We start from the raw sequence: 18,140 nt of genomic DNA, 5'->3' as shown, positions 1-18,140 counted from the left end.
TGGTTCTTATATTTTGTTTCGTCTGCGGTGGGCATAGCTCAATATGAAGAGATCCCCTCACATACAATAACCATGCACGCAGCAGACTGGAGGTCGTGGGTTAGATCCCCACCCCTTCCCTTTTTCTTCAAAAGATCAAATACTTTTTGAAATTCTTATATCTTTCAAACCCTAACTCCAAATCTAACATGTCATATATGAAAATTCATCAGAAAAATGTGTAGATTCCAAATATGCCTTCATCATTAATTTTTAAAAATATGTTCAGGGTGCAAACTTAAATAATACGTTCTTTATATGATGAGATGTTTTAGAAATGCCTATTACATATGTCCTTATAGATTGGTTGTTTTTGGTGGAGCTATCCGATATGATTGCAACCAAATTAAGTCTTGAACTGAATTATGGTTGCAACCAAATTAAGTCTTGAACTGAATTATGGTTGCAAACACACATATATTTTTATATATGCAAACATATATATGACAAAAATAATTCTCTTATGCACATGCTACCATTGAATACTAAAATGTACTTTGCTATTTTCATTCTAATGCAATATCTTTTGAGCATCACGGAGAAACAACATCAAATGCATAAACATATACTGACAACTAGGTAGATATTTGTGTTGTATAGTGAATTATAAACACTTTTGAGTACACTCAAAAAATCATCACACATTTATGTTTTTTCACAACACCACTTATCATGTTGCTTGTTGCGTGGCATCATGAAAGATTTCAAAGGATTTGTTGTGTCGTCAACTGAGTGTATGAGGGGTGAATTGTTTTTCTCCCGTTGCAACGCACGGGCATGTTTGCTAGTTATTAATAAAGCTCCTAGTTCGTTGCAAAAAAAAAACAGCCCCCTGCTCCTTACTCCCTATCCGTTTATCGCCTTTTCCAAACTCGGCGCAGCCCAAGTTGTAAACTGAAGCCCAGCAGGCCGCACCGCCGCCGCTATCCTACCTACTACCCTCCGCGCCGCACGCGACGCGCGTGGGCCCGTGGCTCGAGACCGTGACCGGCGTCAACACACTTCGGCGCTGCCGCCCCCCGCCGTCCCCACCGCGTCTCCACCTCGCCGCCGAGGAAACGTGGCAGATCCCCTCGATTGCTCCGCCGCAGCCTCCGTACGGCAGCGCTCCCCGGTGCCTCTGCGACGGCCTAAGCGTCGCCGCCCCGCGAAACCCTAGAACGCCGGAGCCGCGTACGGCTCGTGTTTCCGGGTCCGCTGCTTGCTGCCTCCATGTCCTCCCCGCCGCCGGAAGCCGTGGGGGACGCTGGTGCCCCTTCATCCAGCGGTATCAGTCATCATCCCCCCTCCCTCGTTTGTATCGTAGTGCTGTGTAATTAGCTTCCGAAGACCAGGTTTTGGTCTATTTGCACGATTAGGTTGTCTTGTTTTGCTTTTCGATGCCTATAAAGTTTTGTATCTGTCTGCATGCTAGGTTTGTCTGCTATGATGTATTGGGAACCTGCTAAGCTTGTAATTCACTCGCAGATGCATGCTGGCATGCAAGTTTGCCTTTCCCCCCTTTTTTTGGCGTGGAGGCATTCGTGGCTGGCTTTCGAGCTGTCTTGTTGCTAAGCGGATTATTTGGCATCATGGAAGAAATCTTTATCTTGGGTTAGGGGTACCTCGCTCCTCCGCAAACTTGTGAAATTAATCCTGCAGCGCATTGGTAACTCTGTCAAAACCAACGCTGAAAGTTCGGCGGGTTGTCGAGGAAATAAATGTTTTTGTACGATATTGATGAAGGGATAAAAATTTGCTAACAGTCACAATGTTGTTTTGTCAAAATAGACTAATTGATATTATTTTGTTTTTATATGCTGGGGAATACATAAGATACATAAGGAAGAAATCAGGTCCACTGGAAAAGCCAAGACTTTTATGGAGCTAGTGCTGTTTTTGGCAAAAAGGTTAGAGCGTATGAATTGGTGCAGCAAGCACAGCATGTTAAAACTTGAAAATGCGAATGAATTGCTCATAATTTGAAGGATTATTGGTAGCATTTGAGTCGCCCGTATCGGTACAATTCTGCATCCTGTATCCACGTCAGTCAGTAGTTTGGAAAAGTGTCAGTAGCTCGTATATGGGTGGAAAGAATAATTGTTTCCTATGGCACACTTATCGAACCTTGCAAAACATTTCATGAAATCATGTAAGAAAATTCATGGCACTTATGCCTACCTAATGAGTCATTGTCTGATTCAGATAAAATGCTTCTTGTCTTTCTTTTTTTACCACTAAAATGTTTCTTGTTTAGTATTCAGGAGTTGCGTTTTTCAACTATGTGCTTTTATTTGCAACTTGCTATTCCCAGAGATTCTGGGTGTCCTAGCTATTCAAGAATGTGATGGCCCCTGCCTTTTGCTGTTGAGTCTCTGTAAAACATGAACAATCTCTATTTCTGCACGCCAGGTACTTTGCCACAGGACATAAGTGATGTGTCCAAATCTACAGTTGATCAGCTGCAAGCAGCAGATCAGAAAGCAAGTGGCCAGTCAATCCAGCAGGCAGGGCAACCACATATGAATCCATCATATCAGTTGTCTCAACCAAAATTGGAAACTGGAGTTTCAGAAAATGAAAACTTTATCCAACAGGAGGAACACCATTACCAGCCAGAACAAGAGCAGCCACGTTGTGAGAATCAACTGCAGCAGGCAGAAGCAAATAGCTTCCAGTTGGCAGAAAAAGGAACAGACTATGTTGGTCAGCAGAGTTTGACAGGCTCCATGGAAGATGTCGCTCAGCCTTCAGGAGATCAGCAGCATGTAAATCCAGTTGTCGGTCAGCAAGCACCACATGGTGCCCAGGAAACAAGGAAGAGGGGATATCAGCCATCTATACCATTTAATATGTTGATTCCAATCCTACAGGCGCATCTTGACAGAGATAAAGACATGCAGCTTCAATCTGTATGGGCAAAACTTAGGGTGCGTTTTTGTTCATTACTCTGTTATTAGCTGATGTGTTTCATAAAAAGAAAACTGATTGCATGGAGAAAATTTCCATATTTTATTTATTAGTTTGGTCAAACTTATTTGTTTCTTGTATAGCTACGACACTATAGATTCGTTAAGTGTATTTGTTGCAAAAACTGGTAGAGCAAAAGGCCATAATAACACTAGTGGAGACCAACTGTATTTACTACTAAGGAAAAAAAAGAATGAGTTGCTCTTTTTGGAAGTCATTTGACCGATAACATTAGTTAGGGCCACGTTTGGGTGAGGGTGCGGCGGCTATGATAGATTGTGCTGCCAATTTGTGACAGATTATGCTGCCCCTTTATTATGCTATCAGTACTAATAAAGATTCCGAGGCATCTATTTATCAAGTTAATGTGAAGAGAGTAATGCAAAGTCTGCATTTTTCCTTTGTTTCCTTGTCTAACAGAAGAGGAGAACATGTTGTTTTGAAAGAACAGATTATCATTCTTGTTACAAATTGTTGCACAAGTTGAGGGAACTGATGAAAGAAGAGTAACAAAGGCACCTCAACATAGAAACTGTTTACTAAGATCGTCTATGCTGTGTTTGCAGCGTAATGAAGTCCATAAAGATGATTTCTTAAGAGTCATAAGGAATATCGTTGGGGATCAAATGCTCAAGCAGGCGGCCCATAAAGTTTTTGCACAGGTGAATGCATGGTGTTAACACCATCCCTGCCCTTTTTCCCTTGATAGCTAACTATTCATCAAGCTTGACAAGCGTGGAGCCAGTTTGAGTTTCCGTGTTTATTGAATGACTCAATTCTTTGAGTAATATCTTGTGTTCTCATGCCTATATTTGCTTTATTTGCTCTTGTTTGCAGATGCAAGCTCAGGCACAACGAAATAATAACCAGGGAAATGCAAATCAACATCCTTCGTCATCTCTAGCATCTACAGCTGCGAGTGGATCGGCAAAATTGCCTGATCAGCTTGTTCGCATGCCCACCCCACCTAACCAGGGTCACAAAAGCCAGGCATCATCTTCACCTCAGAACTTTGTGCCACTTTCAGGCACACAAATGCAAAGCAGTATGCATTACTTTGCTCATGATAATTCTATCCAAAAGCCAGATGTAAAGGGGGTGCATGCTGTGCCGAATCGACCACCTGGTATGAGCCTGCCAATTCCACTGCAGACAAGTAACAAACAGCTGCAACCCACGGAAATCCAGCAAGCCTCACAGCAATTATATGGAACTACTAACACCCCTCAGTCGTACCCTCGGCCAACCAGTGGTTCGATGCCTCTTAGACCACAGAGTCAAGCGCCTGAAACACGACCTCCCTTTCATCCTCATGGAAGGATTCCTGCGAAAATCGGAACTGTTCCTACTCATCCGACAATGCAACAGAATGCATCGGCACGCCAAATGCAACAAAACAAGGATATAAAAAATAATGCTTATAACCCAAGTGCTAATACAAAACAAGGTTCTGAGCCTGCAGGCAAGGCCCGCCAGGTTGGCCCAGGAGGTCCTTCGGCGAAATTGCAAGGAAAGCAGGTAATTTATCCTCCAGCAGTCTCTCACCTCTGTGTTACACAGTCCCTTGTTGCTGATTTCCAAATCTCAGTGCATTTAATTCATTTTAGTTCCCTATGAATAATCTGAACTACTTAATATGAAGTTCAACATGATACAAGCGGTAATTGCAGGAAAATAAACTCCTAGAAGTATATGCTTCCCCTCACATGCAGCGTTTTTATGACTACCAGAATAAACAGAAAAGGAAATCTCACATGTCCGTGAGCACTTTCATTTTATTATCTAGGATATTTGGCACTTCTATTGTACTCCCTCTGTAAAGAAATATAAGAGCGTTTAGATCACTACTTCTTTACAGAGGGAGTATTAGCATCTTGCCAGAATGAACTTTTGAAGCATTTATGTATATTAGAAAATAAAACTGTTGTTGATCTGTTACACTGGAATTGAAGTATTGATTTACACTAAATACATACCAATTCATTTGGTAATTCCCTTTGATCTACCCCCTGTTATTTGGGGGCAGTAGTATAAGCGGTGGGGCCGCCCTTAGGCACGCGCAAGGCAAGCCGATGGGCGATGGTGCAACAAGGTGTTCCCAGAATGTTACCAAAGAGTTTGGAGTCCTTAAGGAGGTTTGGAGTCCTTAAGGAGGTTTGGGGTGTCTCCATCTATATACGAGCTATTGAATAGGGTGATAATAATAAGTTACCAACAACTAGCGCCTTGCTGTGGGAATTTATATCAATAAATTTCCAAGAATAAAATTAGAATATATGAGAATAATGCCCCTCCACTTTCGCGATATATGAATGGTAGCAGTAAATGGAGGGTAGACTTCACATTGTAATGCATCGTTGCCTTCTGGCTCCGGGGGGATGATTTGTTGCTAGAGAAAAAGGATGACATGGAAGGCCTGCATATGCTTGATGATGTGGAGGGAATGCATGTGGCGGAAAATGGAATATGAAGGGATTTTATGTACTTAATGATGAACCACATGACATGCGTTGTGAGGTGGGATGTGTGCATGTTGAAAAGAATGGAAGTAGCGGGGACCAACTATTTAGGTATATATAGGATTTCCCAGTCTCTCCCCCTCTGCCCTAGCCGCTGCACCACCCACACCATCTAATTACGGGACACAAGACCTCCCGGCCCAACCATCATATCTCTCATGAGTTGCCAGTTTTGTAGACACCAAATGGTTTGACAATGTGGATTGATTGGGCATCTACATCACAAAGTATGGTTGTTAGTCGCCACATGTATAGTTTAAAGACAATTGCTATCAAGGCACCACCCCGTTTACGCCTGGGCTAGGTGCTGTGAAATCTCACTTTTCATGGAAATGATTAGGTAGGTGCAATCTGCAAAAATACCTGTTCAGGTGTTGTTGGATGTTGCTGGGGATAGACATGGCAGACACATGGGTCAGTTAGGGTCTTAGGCCCAGCTAAATTAGCTCTCTACGAATCACATTGGCCCATCCCTCTCTTAGGTTACAAACCTAATCTAAGAGGGTTTGGACTTTAGATCTCTTCACCTTTCGTTGGAGCAGCACTCTTGTTGCATGTTGGATCAGGTGGACACAACGGGACACTACGGATGGACGAGAAGACGCGAAGGCATGGCGGATACTAAGGCGCTAGAGAGAAGCTCGTTTCTCCCTTACCCACTCCTTGTTGGACATGTGTTTGAACCAGGGGCCACAAGTTTACCCTTCGGTCTTCTACCCGCCAACAATAGTAACAATTAATTTAGGGAAGAAGCTCCTGAATAGTAAAATATGCATATCCACAAATATCTTGTAACTAATACAGTGTAAAATTTAGAACCGGGAATATTTTGTTAGCAATGTTTATGAGAATAGATGCTCTATAATAGCATATGTAGAAATGCTCGTTTTTTATAGTGTATATATATAAAGTTCCACTCTTTAATTAGCATATTTAAGGCTTCATCCAGACTTGGATCAGCTGAAGCGCAAGGTTTGTTTGCTATGCATTTTCTAAATGAGTGTTAGCCATGTAATCTACTACTATATCTGAATAGGAGCCCCTGCAGCCTCAGTGAGCCACGTCATCTGAATTGTTCTAGCCGTTGATGCAATATAGCCCAGCCATCTGCAGCCGTCTGATCTCTTCTCATCCTTGTGTTTCCTCTCTTTGCTCCATGCATACGATCCCACGCATCACCGAAGCGAGCGGCTGCTTCCTCTTCTGCCTCCCGTAACTGACGAGTCAAGAAATTTCCTCTTCCCACGGGTTATTACTCCCTCGACTCTCCTCTTTCGCGAGGCTGCATCTTTTTCGAACCTCCATCTGTCTCTCTGTGTCGCTCACGCTGCCGGCTACCTCGCGGCGCACCCTGCCTTCGCTCTCACCTCCCTTCTGCCGCCCCCATGCGCCTAGCCATGTAATCTAGTTAAAAATGAGGAGAAAAAAATGTAGGGGATTTCTGGCGCTATGCATTTTTCTCATACCTCAGAACTTCGCAATTTTAAAATGTCTTCTTCATATATAATCTGTGCATCTACTCATCTGGCTTAACTGTCAGGCGGCCCCTAAAACATCTACACCACCTGCTGCAAGGACTAAGAAATCGGGTGGCCAGAAGAAATCATTGGAAACGGCTGGTTCAGCACCACCACCAACCAGGTTTCATAATTCACGTCATCCCACCTGTTCCGTTTTATTATCTGATTCTGAATGCATTATAGCTTACGGAGTAGTTGCATTTTATGGATAACCCCAATCTGATTTCCTTTTCTGTTTCTAGCAAAAGACAAAAGACAGCTGGAGCCTTCCAGGAACAAAGCATCGATCAACTTAATGATGTCACAGCTGTTAGTGGTGTTAATCTTAGGGTACGAATCTTCCTGGTTGATGTTTGGTTTCTAATACTACTTGTGTGTCTTGTTTATATTTTATTGGTACTTTTTTACTTCAATAGGAAGAAGAGGAACAACTGCTCTCTGCCCCCAAGGAAGAGAGCCCAGCCACAGAAGCAGCACGGAGAATCGTACAGGAGGAGGAAGAAAACCTCTTTCTGCAGAAGGGCCCTCTTCTGAAGAAATTGGCAGAAATTGGTTAATCCCTTTGAACTTATATTGACACCATAAAACTGTATTTACGTACACCATAAATATTTAAAGCAACACTGGCTGATGACATGTTTTTGGCAGTTCTTAAATCTAACTTGAAGAACGCTGGCGCTGATGTTGGACGTTGTTTATCAATGGTAAGTTGTTCATAGGACCATCCGCAAGAATTTTGTGGCACGAGGTCTAAAGCTTAACTCTTACTTAGTGTGTGGAGGAGCGACTGCGAAGATTCATAAGTACTCTCATAAGAGTTTCAAAGCAGGTTAGTCATTTCACATCATTCAGTTATCGGGCTGTGGTATAGTTGGGTATCGTGAGATACTAACCATGCTTGTCTTGTTGCTAGAGAACCGATGCAGAAAAGACTGGTCATCGACTAGTTATTACTTCAGATGTCGGCCGTCAAATTTTGCAGATGAACCAGAAAGCTAAAGAAGAATGGGACAAAAAGCAAGCAGAAACTGACAAGAACAAGAAACAGACTGAGGTGCTACATAATCTCCATTTTACGCATATTCAATTTGGATGACAGGCTTGTTCCGTTAAAATATCATGGTATTAGATGATTACTTGCATGTTGTCCGAAGTTAAGGATTAATAGGTGTTTTAAACAAGCACCTTTTGTTTATCCACGTGTTTCTGGAATTTATACGCATGTTGGTTAGTTCCAAATCCTCGAGAGACTGTCAGTTCTAAATTGTGTCTTGATAAAAAATTTCCAAGGAGAAAATAAATATGTGTCGAATCAATCTAGCTGTTCTATATTGGATTACAATTTCGGTATCTTTATCGTACTGATGATGCTCTAAACTGAACAAGAGTGTTGGGTAATAAGTGTGCCCCCGGCTTCGTACTAGAAGATGTATGCACTCATTTATATAGCAAAATCTCATGGAAGTGTGTGTTGGCGACTTGTGTGCAGGATGGGGGCAGTGGTGGCGCAGAATTGGAGAAAGAAAAAGAGGAAAGCCGTCCAAAGAATGCGAAGGTAAGTATCTGATGTGATCTCTCTAGTTTGACATGTCTCTCATTTCCTGATATTCTTAATTTCTTGCAGCCCAACAAAGAAGAAGACGATAAAATGAGAACAACAGCTGCAAATGTTGCTGCTCGGCAGGCAGTTGGAGGAAGTGATATGTTTTCAAAGTGGCAGCTGATGGCCGAACAAGCTAAGCAGAAGCGGGCACCAGCTCCAAGACCATCCCATGTATCTGGAAAAGGGTCTGCAGAACGCAGTGAGGCTTCAAAGAGGAGCCATCTTGCGGCCTTCGGAACTGGTAAAGAGGCATTCTGGCATCATTTCCCCTGCGCATTCTCTATTAGAGTGTTGTAAACTCAGGGCACACATCATACTGTCCATTTCAGGAGGCACGGAAAGGCAAGGCAAGGGTTTATTTGCGAATCGGCACTCGCATGGGCCTCAGCGAACTGTTTCTGTGAAGGATGTAATCTGCGTCCTGGAGAGGGAGCCTCAGATGACGAAATCGCGGCTGATATATCGGCTGTATGAGCGATTGCCTGGAGAGTCCACCACAGATTAGGCTAAAAATAGTCGTTTATTTAGCTTAACCTGTAGTGTGTAAATGATGTGTGGGGGTGGCAAGTTTGATGACAGTGCCGGCTAGTTGACATTACAGATCTCTTACAGATAAGATGGTGCATAGCCACCAAAATTGGTCATATAAAACCCCAGTCAGTCTAAAAAGCGAGTGTTGTGATAGGAATAAGATCGTCCAGTGCCTGTCGATGCACCTGACCTGCTTTCATCTGTTGTGTTCTGATTCAATGGCTCAGTTATACTACCAGTATACTATGATAAATCTCCTGCCCTGGTTTCCATGCTGTATTTTTACAAACTCGCAAGCTTAAATAACACTGGTCGAATCAGAGCCAGGGACAGACTGAAAAGGAAAATAAAGGGCCGATGCTGTGGTCTAAAAGAACTCGAAGTCGAGGAACTTGCCGCCGGACTTCACCTCGGCGGCGCCGATCACCGTCTTGCTCGCCGGAGGCTGGTGGGTCGGCCCGCACTTGGCCGGTGGCTCGGCCTCGACGTGCTTGGGCACCTCGGGAGGCGTGCTGCACCGGATGAGCGCCCAGTTGACGCCCTCGAAGAAGGGGTGCTGCTTGATCTCGGCGGCGCCCCGCTTGACGCCGAGCCGCTGCTGCGGCTCCTTGACCAGCAGGCCCCTGACGAGGTCCCTGGCGGCGTAGCTCGTGGACGGCGACTCCGGGAAGCGCAGCTGCTGGTCGACGACGTTGAAGAGCGTGGCGCGGTTGCCCGACCCCTTGAAGGGCGTCCTGCCGTAGAGCAGCTCGTGCAGGAAGACGCCCAGGGTCCACCAGTCGACGGCGCTGCCGTGGCCCTCGCCCTTGATGATCTCCGGGGCCAGGTATTCGTGCGTCCCCACGAACGACATGGACCGCGCCGCCGTCGGCTCCGCCACCAGCTCCGGCACGCCCTGCCCGAGCTCGGAACCCTGCCGCCGCCTCATGCTCCTCTGGCCGAACAGCCTGGGCATGAAGCACGCGGGCTGGACGCAGGCCGCGGAGGGCTCCATGCAGGCGGAGGGCCGCACGCAGAAGGCGCCGCCTGCTCTCCTGGGGTCGGAGTCGCACGCCGGAGCTCTGACGAGCGTCGGCGACACCGCGCACTGCTGCAGCGACAGGTCGAAGTCGGAGAGCATGATGTGGCCGTCGTCGCGCACCAGCACGTTCTCCGGCTTCAGGTCCCGGTAGACCACCCCCAGCATGTGCAGGTACTCCAGAGCCAGGAGCACCTCCGCAGCATAAAACCTGCCCAGCACACGCGCTGATCACGTCAGCACTTCATCCGGAAGAGAGAATCCAGTGTGGCTTAATGGCAATATGATCAGTACTAGCAGCGGTAATTACTTTAAACAGATGATGATGCTAGCATAGCATTGTAACTGTGAATTGAAACAAAATTGAGCATGCTCGGTTGTTTGCCATGCTGTTCATGCTGTAACTGTACTATATATGCACGGATGTGTCCTGATCCGTGGAGATCGCAGTGCAGTACCGTGTAAGAATCAGGGACCGTATGTCCATAAATACTGTACTGTTTTCAGCAAAGAAAGAAAATAAATACTGTACTGAACTTCTGTTTCTCCGACTTTTCCTCATGTACCATTTCTCGAACTTATTTTGATGAAGGCAGAGTACTACTACTTTCAAAACTAAAGGATGTTTAAGCAAACATGTATTAGGATAGTTAAACTACACTGAATTCCAAAATTAAAGAGCACAAGATACTAAGATATCAACATAAACATAATACATACTTCCATACACAGGAACATGGATGATTACCTCGCCGCGTACTCGGAGAAGTGCTTCCGCGGCTGCCGCTGCCGCAGCGCGTGCAGGTCGCCGCCGGGGCAGAACTCCATGAGCAGGCACGAGAAGCGGTCGGTCTCGAAGTGCGTGTACAGGGTGGGGAGGAACGGGTGGTCCAGGAGCTGCAGGATCTCCCTCTCCGTCCGCGCCCTGCTCAGCTTCCTCCTGCTCGCCAGCGACGCCTTGTCCATCACCTTCATCGCGAAGTGGCACCTCGTCCCGCTCAGCTCCGACAGGTACACGCTGCCGATGTCGCCGCACCCCAGCCGCCTCAGCAGCCTGAAGTGGCTCATCCCGAGCGCGCCGCCCCGGGCCCGGACGGCGAGGATCGCCCGCCACCGAGGGTCGTTGCCCTTGTGCGGCTTGCTGGCGGCGCCGGTGACGTTGTTGCTCCAGCGGCTGTCGTCGCTGCTGTCGCTCGCTTGGCTCGCGCTGGTCTTCATGCTCTCCGTTGAGCTGCCTCGGAAGCTGCCCTTTGCGCTGTCTTGCGTCCTCCTCCCGGCGGTCACCACGGGCTCACTGGCAATGGATCCGGTTCTGCTTGTGCTTGTGCAGCTGTGCCTGATGCTTGTGGCAGCGAGGACACCGGCGCTGTCACTGCCGCTGTGAGGACTGCCATTGCCACCGGGAGGGAGGGATGCACCACACACGCGATCCTTCTCCGACGACGGCCGAGTTGAGGGCGCGGCCTCGCCAGGAGGCTCTGGAACAGGGGCACCGGGCACCTTCATCTCTTCAACCAAACCAACCACATTGGGGTTCTTCACATCCGTCGCATGGACAGCGATTTCTTCCATGGACGGTGCTTTGGCTGACGGGCCTCGCAGCAAGCACCCCGGTGGCCCGGGCTTCTCCTCGTCAACCGAAACATACACGGTGCTCATAAGATCCACATCAATTGGCTCCGGCGGGTGGCTCGCCCCGGAGAACGAACTTTGGCCACCCTCATCCGACGATTCCTCGCCCCGGAACCGGAAGCTCTCCCCGAATTCTGCCGACGGGTCCTTCTCATCGGGCTGCTCTGTGCCCTCCCCTTCCCTAGCTGCATCTATCACTGCTGATGCTGGCAACTCTAAATTATTTGGCTGCTGAGCAGTGGCCACCGAAGGGCCCTCTGGCTCGGCAATCTTGTCAACCACCTCCATCAAACCATCACCAGCAATATGTGGTAGCCCCTGGGCGATTCTGTCCACCAAATGGGGCAATTCGTTAAACAATCGACAGGATTAAAACTCGGGATAATATTTTTGCCTTCTAATTTTCCTGGGACCAAACAAAGCTCCAGAAGCAGGGAGGGCTCTGCACTTGAAATGGCTCCACCAAGATCCAGCCACAGGAAGCAGCTTAGTGCGCCAAATTGGACATGAATTTGCTGAGTACACTTTAAAACATCTAATCAGGACTAAGTTTCTTCAACCCCGAGCATCCGGAAGTCCTTCCCCAAAGCAAGCAAGAACCCAAATTCTGACCACGCAATCTACAGCGGAACTAGGCTTGGGACATTTTCCCACATAAACGAAGGCAAGCAAAGAAACGGGACACATACAGACCAGGAGGGAAAAGGGGGGAAAACACACCTGAAATAAACAACTAAAATGGAGATCCCGGGGCGGCTCGGCTTGAGCTCGGGTTCTTGTTTGGCTCTCCCCGCCACTCTCTGCTGCTAGTCCCGAGCCGCGTCGGGTGAGGCTGGTCACAGTGGGGAGTAACTTAAAATAAAATATTAGTTTAAGTTACTACCTTCATAATGTAAACTAACATAGTAGTAGTGTCATAGAGAACTTCATTTATTAGCTTGTAGACTCATCTTGTCTTGGAAAGCGCCATGTTACCACTTCTCATTAACTACGTGCCAAATAAGTAAAATTTTCTTAAAGTGCGCTATATTACTAGCTAAGTAACTCCCACTATGACTAGCCTGATGCGAGGAGAGCAAGGAAAAACTGGAAAGGGTGGACGTGTCGAAGTGGCACGGAAAACGGAAAACTGCAACTGCAATCACTCCATCAGTCCAACAATATAAATGCCTATTTCAGCTAAAATAGGGACGATTTGACGAGTAGGTCGTTTCGGTGCCCAGACTCATCCGCACCTGGTTAGAAAAAAAAATTCGTAAAAAAATCAAAACAAAATTTAAAAATTTCAAATTTTTGTAGACAATTTAATGCGTGAGGCCCGCTCCAAATTTCAAGTCATTTGGACATTTGAGCAGCTCTCAGCAAAAAGGACAAATTGGGTGTCTGTAAAAATGTGGCCCCAATTTGTCTTTTTTGCTGAGAGCTGATCAAACGTCCAAATGACTTGAAATTTGGAGCGGGCCTCACGCATCAAATTGTCTAACCCAGATTTTTTTTTGGAATTTTTTGAATTTTTCTTTCGCGATTTGAGGAGTTCGCCTTGGAGATGTTGCCCTGTGCAAAGTTTTAAATAGCTGGCTATGGCCCTACTATAGCGGTTTGAGCAAGATGTCGCTAAATGATAGGCTATAGGATTAATGTACAATTGCTCGAATAAGTTCTGAAATAACCGTCTATAGCCTTGCTATCACTAATTTGGAGGACCGCCGCTATTTGACATAGCCCGCTATTTAAGACAATGCATGTGTATGAAATTGAACGTGAAGGATATCCTTTTTACCATTAATTCAGTACAAAATACATAGTTCAAAAAAACGCTATTAGGCGCTCGCCTAGGCGTGCTTAAGGGCTGGGCATTGGCATAACGCCCCGCTTTAGCCCTAGGCGTTTCGAAAAGTGGCCGACGATGTTTTCTGGAGAGGAATCACGTCTCCCAGGTGAGAAACCAATCTCCCCAGCGAGGATTTGACCTCCCCGATCCTTGTTGGCGAGGATTCAACCACTCTGATGACAAATTGATTGATGCCAGCGAGGGATTGAGCTTCTCCGACGAGATATTGAGGTAGGGACAAAGGAAAAGGGAGAGAGGCGACATCATGCAGAAGGGAGAGAGGCGGTGTGAATAGGAAACCTAGGTTCTGTGTAAACTCTGCACATACGAGAGCTTTAGTGGGAAAATAGGAAGACGGGCCTGTGGTTTAATGGGCTAGGCCAACCCATCCAGTTTATTTCTTCACGCTACAGTTCTAACGCCTAATTGCGCCTAAGCTAGAAAAACGCAAGTAGGTGGCTAAGCGCATAATTAACGCCTAGCGCTTTCTTAAACTTTGCAAAAATATGAGTTATATATCTTAAATTATACCATTGCATTTTTTTCTTTTAAACGTGAATCTTTTTTTTGCAGGGTGAAAAGGAGTTTTATTGCAAAATTATAGAGTTACAGTGCAGAGGCAAGAATTCCTGCATACATGAAGGCCCTTTGTGTAGCCAAACATCAGTGCTACATTCAGTACGACTATACCTCGCTAAACAACCTGCCACTCTATTATGAGAACGATGAAGTTTTTGCGGAATAAACTCCCGAATTTCTCGTAAGGCTAGAATCTCCAATGCGATATGTCCATATGGAGACCGGACTAGTGACCCATCACTGAAGATAGTTAGGGCCGTGGACGAGTCCGACTGCATAATGACCGGAAGTTCCATGTGTTGCAGGGCTAGTGCCATGCCCTACATCATAGCATGAATCTCTGCTTCTAATGAATCATTGTAGTCAAACGAATACCTATAGCTTGCGAAGATTATCGTCCCGTCATGTTTCCGAAGTATCGCCCGTGCAGTGCCGTCAAGACTTGAGAAAGCACCATCTACCGAAAGCGCCACCTTGTCCATTGGCGGTTGTGTCCATGTAAGAGGAGTATCTATCGACACAGGTCTGGACATCTGAACTTCAACAACCAGGGGCATTTTTCCTTTGAGCATCTCCTCCGTTGAAAACCTACGGGCATGATCAAGGGACTGCCAATAGATCCATAGGAATTCCACAAAAATAGTAACGGGAGGAACTTCCTTTCTATGCACAGTATCATTCCTTAGTTGCCAGATTACCTAAATAAGGAGTACCATGTTGTGTACATCCTGCTGGCATCCATCAAGAACATAAAGAAGCCAACACTGGCTAGTATCCCGCAACGACTATCTGACCGAAAGTGACCAGACCAGACGCATACAATCCCATAGCTGGGTTGCATGATCACAATTAACTAGAGCACGAAATGATGATTCAATATGCACACCACACATGGGACTCGACACCCTCGTTGCAAATGACGATTCGATATTTCTTTTGCTGTCACTAATGCTTCAGAGCACGCCTTCCATGCATGAATTTTCATTTTTATGGAATCTTTGCTTGCCAAATCAAATCCCACAACCTCGTCGATCCATTCGGGTTGGAACTAGAAGCACCATCTCCAAACTATAGTTCATGGCCAACCATGACGAGACGATAAGCACTTCAAACAATAAATACCCCCGTCTGCTGAGGTTGCATTGCTATAAAATCCTCTTGAAGGAAATATGCCCTAGAGGCAATAATAAAGTTGTTATTTATATTTCCTTATATCATGATAAATGTTTATTATTCATGCTAGAATTGTATTAACCGGAAACTTAGTACATGTGTGAATACATAGACAAACAGAGTGTCCCTAGTATGCCTCTGCTAGACTAGCTCGTTAATCAAAGATGGTTAAGTTTCCTGACCATAGACATGTGTTGTTATTTGATTAACGGGATCACATCGTTAGAGAATGATTTGATGGACAAGATCCATCCGTTAGCTTAGCATTAATGATCGTTTAGTTTTATTGCTATTGCTTTCATCATGACTTATACATGTTCCTCTCACTATGAGATTATGCAACTCCCGAATACCGGAGGAACACTTAGTGTGCTATCAAACGTCACAACGTAACTGGGTGATTATAAAGATGCTCTACAGGTGTCTCCGATGGTGTTTGTTGAGTTGGCATAGATTGAGATTAGGATTTGTCACTCCGTGTATCGGAGAGGTATCTTTGGGCCCTCTCGGTAATGCTCATCACTATAAGCCTTGCAAGCAATGTGACTAATGAGTTAGTTGCGGGATGATGCATTACAGAACGAGTAAAGAGACTTGCCGGTAACGAGATTGAACTAGGTATGATGATACCGTCGATCGAATCTCGGGCAAATAACATACCGATGACAAAGGGATCAACGTATCTTGTTATGCGGTTTGACCGATAAAGATCTTCGTAGAATATGTAGGAACCAATATGAGCATCCAGGTTCCGCTATTGGTTATTGACGGAGATGTGTCTCGGTCATGTCTACATAGTTCTCGAACCCTTAGGGTCCGCACGCTTAACGTTCGATGATGATTTGTATTATGAGTTATGTGATTTGATGAACTGAAGTTTGTTCGGAGTCCCGGATGAGATCGCAAATTGCTTCCGCGCCGAGAACCGAAGATTGTGTGGGTTGTAAGAGATGTGAATCTGCCTGCCCGACAGATTTTTTAAGTGTCCGCGTTTATTTAGGGCCTGAAACAACACGGACATGACGAGGAGTCTCGAAATGTTCGAGAGGTAAAGATTCATATATTGGAAGGTTACATTCGGACACCAAAATGGTTCGGGATGTTTCGGATGAGTTTCGGAGTACCGGGGGTTATCGGAACGCCCCCGGGGAAGTATTGGGCCTTAATGGGCTTTAGTGCAAAGGAGAGGAGGGCCGCAAGGGAGGCCACGCTCCCCCATGGCCAGTCCGAATTGGACTAGGGAGGGGGCGGCGCCCCCCTCTTTCCTTCTCCCTTCCTCCTCCTTCCCTCTCTCTCCCTCTCTTGGAAAGGAAGGGGACTCCAACTAGGATTGGAAATCCTAGTTGGACTCCCCTATGGCGCGCCTCCTCCCTGGCCGCCGGCCCCTCCTCCCTCCTTTATATACGGGGGGCACCCCAAAGCACAACAGACAATCTCTTAGCCATGCGCGGTGCCCCCTCCATAGTTTAACACCTCGGTCATATCGTCGTAATGCTTAGGCGAAGCCCTGCGCCGGTAACTTCATCATCACCGTCGCCACACCGTCATGCTAACAGAACTCTCCCTCGTCCTCAACTGGATCAAGAGCTTGAGGGACGTCATCATGCTGAACGTGTGCTGAACACGGAGGTGCCGTACGTTCGACACTTGGATCAGTTGGATCATGAAGACGTTCGACTACATCAACCGCGTTACTAAACGCTTCCGCTTTCTGTCTACGAGGGTACGTGGACATGCTCTCCCGTCTCGTTGCTATGCATCCCCTAGATAGATCTTGCGTGATCGTAGGTAATTTTTTTGAAATGCTATGTTCCCCAACAGTGGTATCAGAGCCAGGTCTATGCGTAGATGTTATATGCACGAGTAGAACACAAAGAGTTGTGGGCGATAATAGTCATATTGCTTACCACCAACGTCTTACTTTGATTCGGCGGTATTGTTGGATGAAGCGGCCCGGGCCGACATTACATGACCGCGTTCATGAGACTGGTTCTACCGACATGCTTCGCACACAGGTGGCTAGTGGGTGTCTGTTTCTCCAACTTTAGTTGAATCGAGTTTGACTACGACCAGTCCTTGTTGAAGGTTAAAACATCACACTTGACAAAAAATCGTTGTGGTTTTGATGCGTAGGTAAGAACGGTTCTTGCTAGAAGCCCGTAGCAGCCACGTAAAACTTGCAACAACAAAGTACAGGACGTCTAACTTGTTTTTGCAGGGCATGTTGTGATGTGATATGGTCAAGACGTGATGAGATACAAATTGTTGTATGAGATGATCATGTTTTGTAAAAGTTATCGGTAACTGGCAGGAGCCTTATGGTTGTCGCTTTATTGTATGAAATGCAAACGCCATGTAATTGCTTTACTTTATCATTAAGCGGTAGCGATAGTCGTAGAAGCAATAGTTGGCGAGACTACAACGATGCTATGATGGAGATCAAGGTGTCAAGCCGGTGACAATGGAGATCATGACGGTGCTTTGGAGATGGAGATCAAAGGCACAAGATGATGATGGCCATATCATGTCACATATTTTGATTGCATGTGATATTTATCCTTTATGCATCTTATTTTTCTTAGTACATCGGTAGCATTATAAGATGACCCCTCACTAAATTTCAAGGTATAAGTGTTCTCCCTGAGTATGCACCGTTGCTACAGTTCGTCGTGCCGAGACACCACGTGATGATCGGGTGTGATAAGCTCTACGTTCACATACAACGGGTGCAAGCCAGTTTGCACGT

At 46.1% G+C, this 18,140-nt stretch overlaps 2 protein-coding genes across 4 annotated transcripts; one reads left to right on the top strand and one right to left on the bottom strand.

Annotated features, from left to right (window-relative positions):
- Positions 1-912: 912 nt before the first annotated feature.
- Positions 913-9,414, top strand: LOC109732431 (transcription initiation factor TFIID subunit 4b). 2 transcript variants are annotated; one of them, XM_020291610.4, is made up of 13 exons: positions 913-1,306; positions 2,431-2,948; positions 3,555-3,650; positions 3,826-4,506; positions 7,048-7,148; positions 7,270-7,357; positions 7,444-7,579; positions 7,676-7,731; positions 7,800-7,856; positions 7,941-8,081; positions 8,517-8,582; positions 8,652-8,871; positions 8,960-9,414. In XM_020291610.4, the coding sequence occupies exons 1-13, from the start codon at positions 1,252-1,254 to the stop codon at positions 9,133-9,135; spliced, it is 2,391 nt and encodes a 796-aa protein (XP_020147199.1). In that variant the 5' UTR covers positions 913-1,251; the 3' UTR covers positions 9,136-9,414. The 2 variants fall into 2 exon arrangements, with proteins under 2 accessions (XP_020147199.1, XP_045085895.1); XM_045229960.2 differs by having other exon boundaries at positions 1,010-1,928.
- LOC109732443 (serine/threonine-protein kinase D6PK) lies at positions 9,389-12,640 on the bottom strand. Of its 2 annotated transcripts, XM_020291623.4 has the most exons (3): positions 12,532-12,640; positions 10,928-12,139; positions 9,389-10,390 (listed from the first exon to the last, which is right to left on the bottom strand). In XM_020291623.4, exons 2-3 carry the CDS (start codon positions 12,097-12,099, stop codon positions 9,529-9,531), a joined length of 2,034 nt encoding a protein of 677 aa, XP_020147212.1. In that variant the 5' UTR covers positions 12,100-12,139; positions 12,532-12,640; the 3' UTR covers positions 9,389-9,528. The 2 variants fall into 2 exon arrangements, with proteins under 2 accessions (XP_020147212.1, XP_040248546.1); XM_040392612.3 differs by lacking the exon at positions 12,532-12,640 and having other exon boundaries at positions 10,928-12,428.
- Between the last annotated feature and the right edge of the window lie 5,500 nt (positions 12,641-18,140).

The sequence above is a fragment of the Aegilops tauschii genome, chromosome 6 (genome assembly GCF_002575655.3).
Source record: "Aegilops tauschii subsp. strangulata cultivar AL8/78 chromosome 6, Aet v6.0, whole genome shotgun sequence".
NCBI classification, from domain to species: Eukaryota; Viridiplantae; Streptophyta; class Magnoliopsida; order Poales; family Poaceae; genus Aegilops; species Aegilops tauschii.
This window is presented reverse-complemented; position numbering and strand designations above follow the sequence as displayed.

Bases quoted from the DNA above. Each gene is read 5' to 3' on its own strand.
- LOC109732431 (XM_020291610.4), top strand. From the start codon at position 1,252: ATGTCCTCCCCGCCGCCGGAAGCCGTGGGGGACGCTGGTGCCCCTTCA. The intron at 4,507-7,047 runs GTAATTTATCCT...CTTAACTGTCAG, and splicing joins CGAAATTGCAAGGAAAGCAG to GCGGCCCCTAAAACATCTAC. The intron at 7,149-7,269 runs GTTTCATAATTC...TTCTGTTTCTAG, and splicing joins TCAGCACCACCACCAACCAG to CAAAAGACAAAAGACAGCTG.
- LOC109732443 (XM_020291623.4), bottom strand. From the start codon at position 12,099: ATGGAGGTGGTTGACAAGATTGCCGAGCCAGAGGGCCCTTCGGTGGCC. The intron at 10,391-10,927 runs GTAATCATCCAT...TGTGCTGGGCAG, and splicing joins TTCTCCGAGTACGCGGCGAG to GTTTTATGCTGCGGAGGTGC.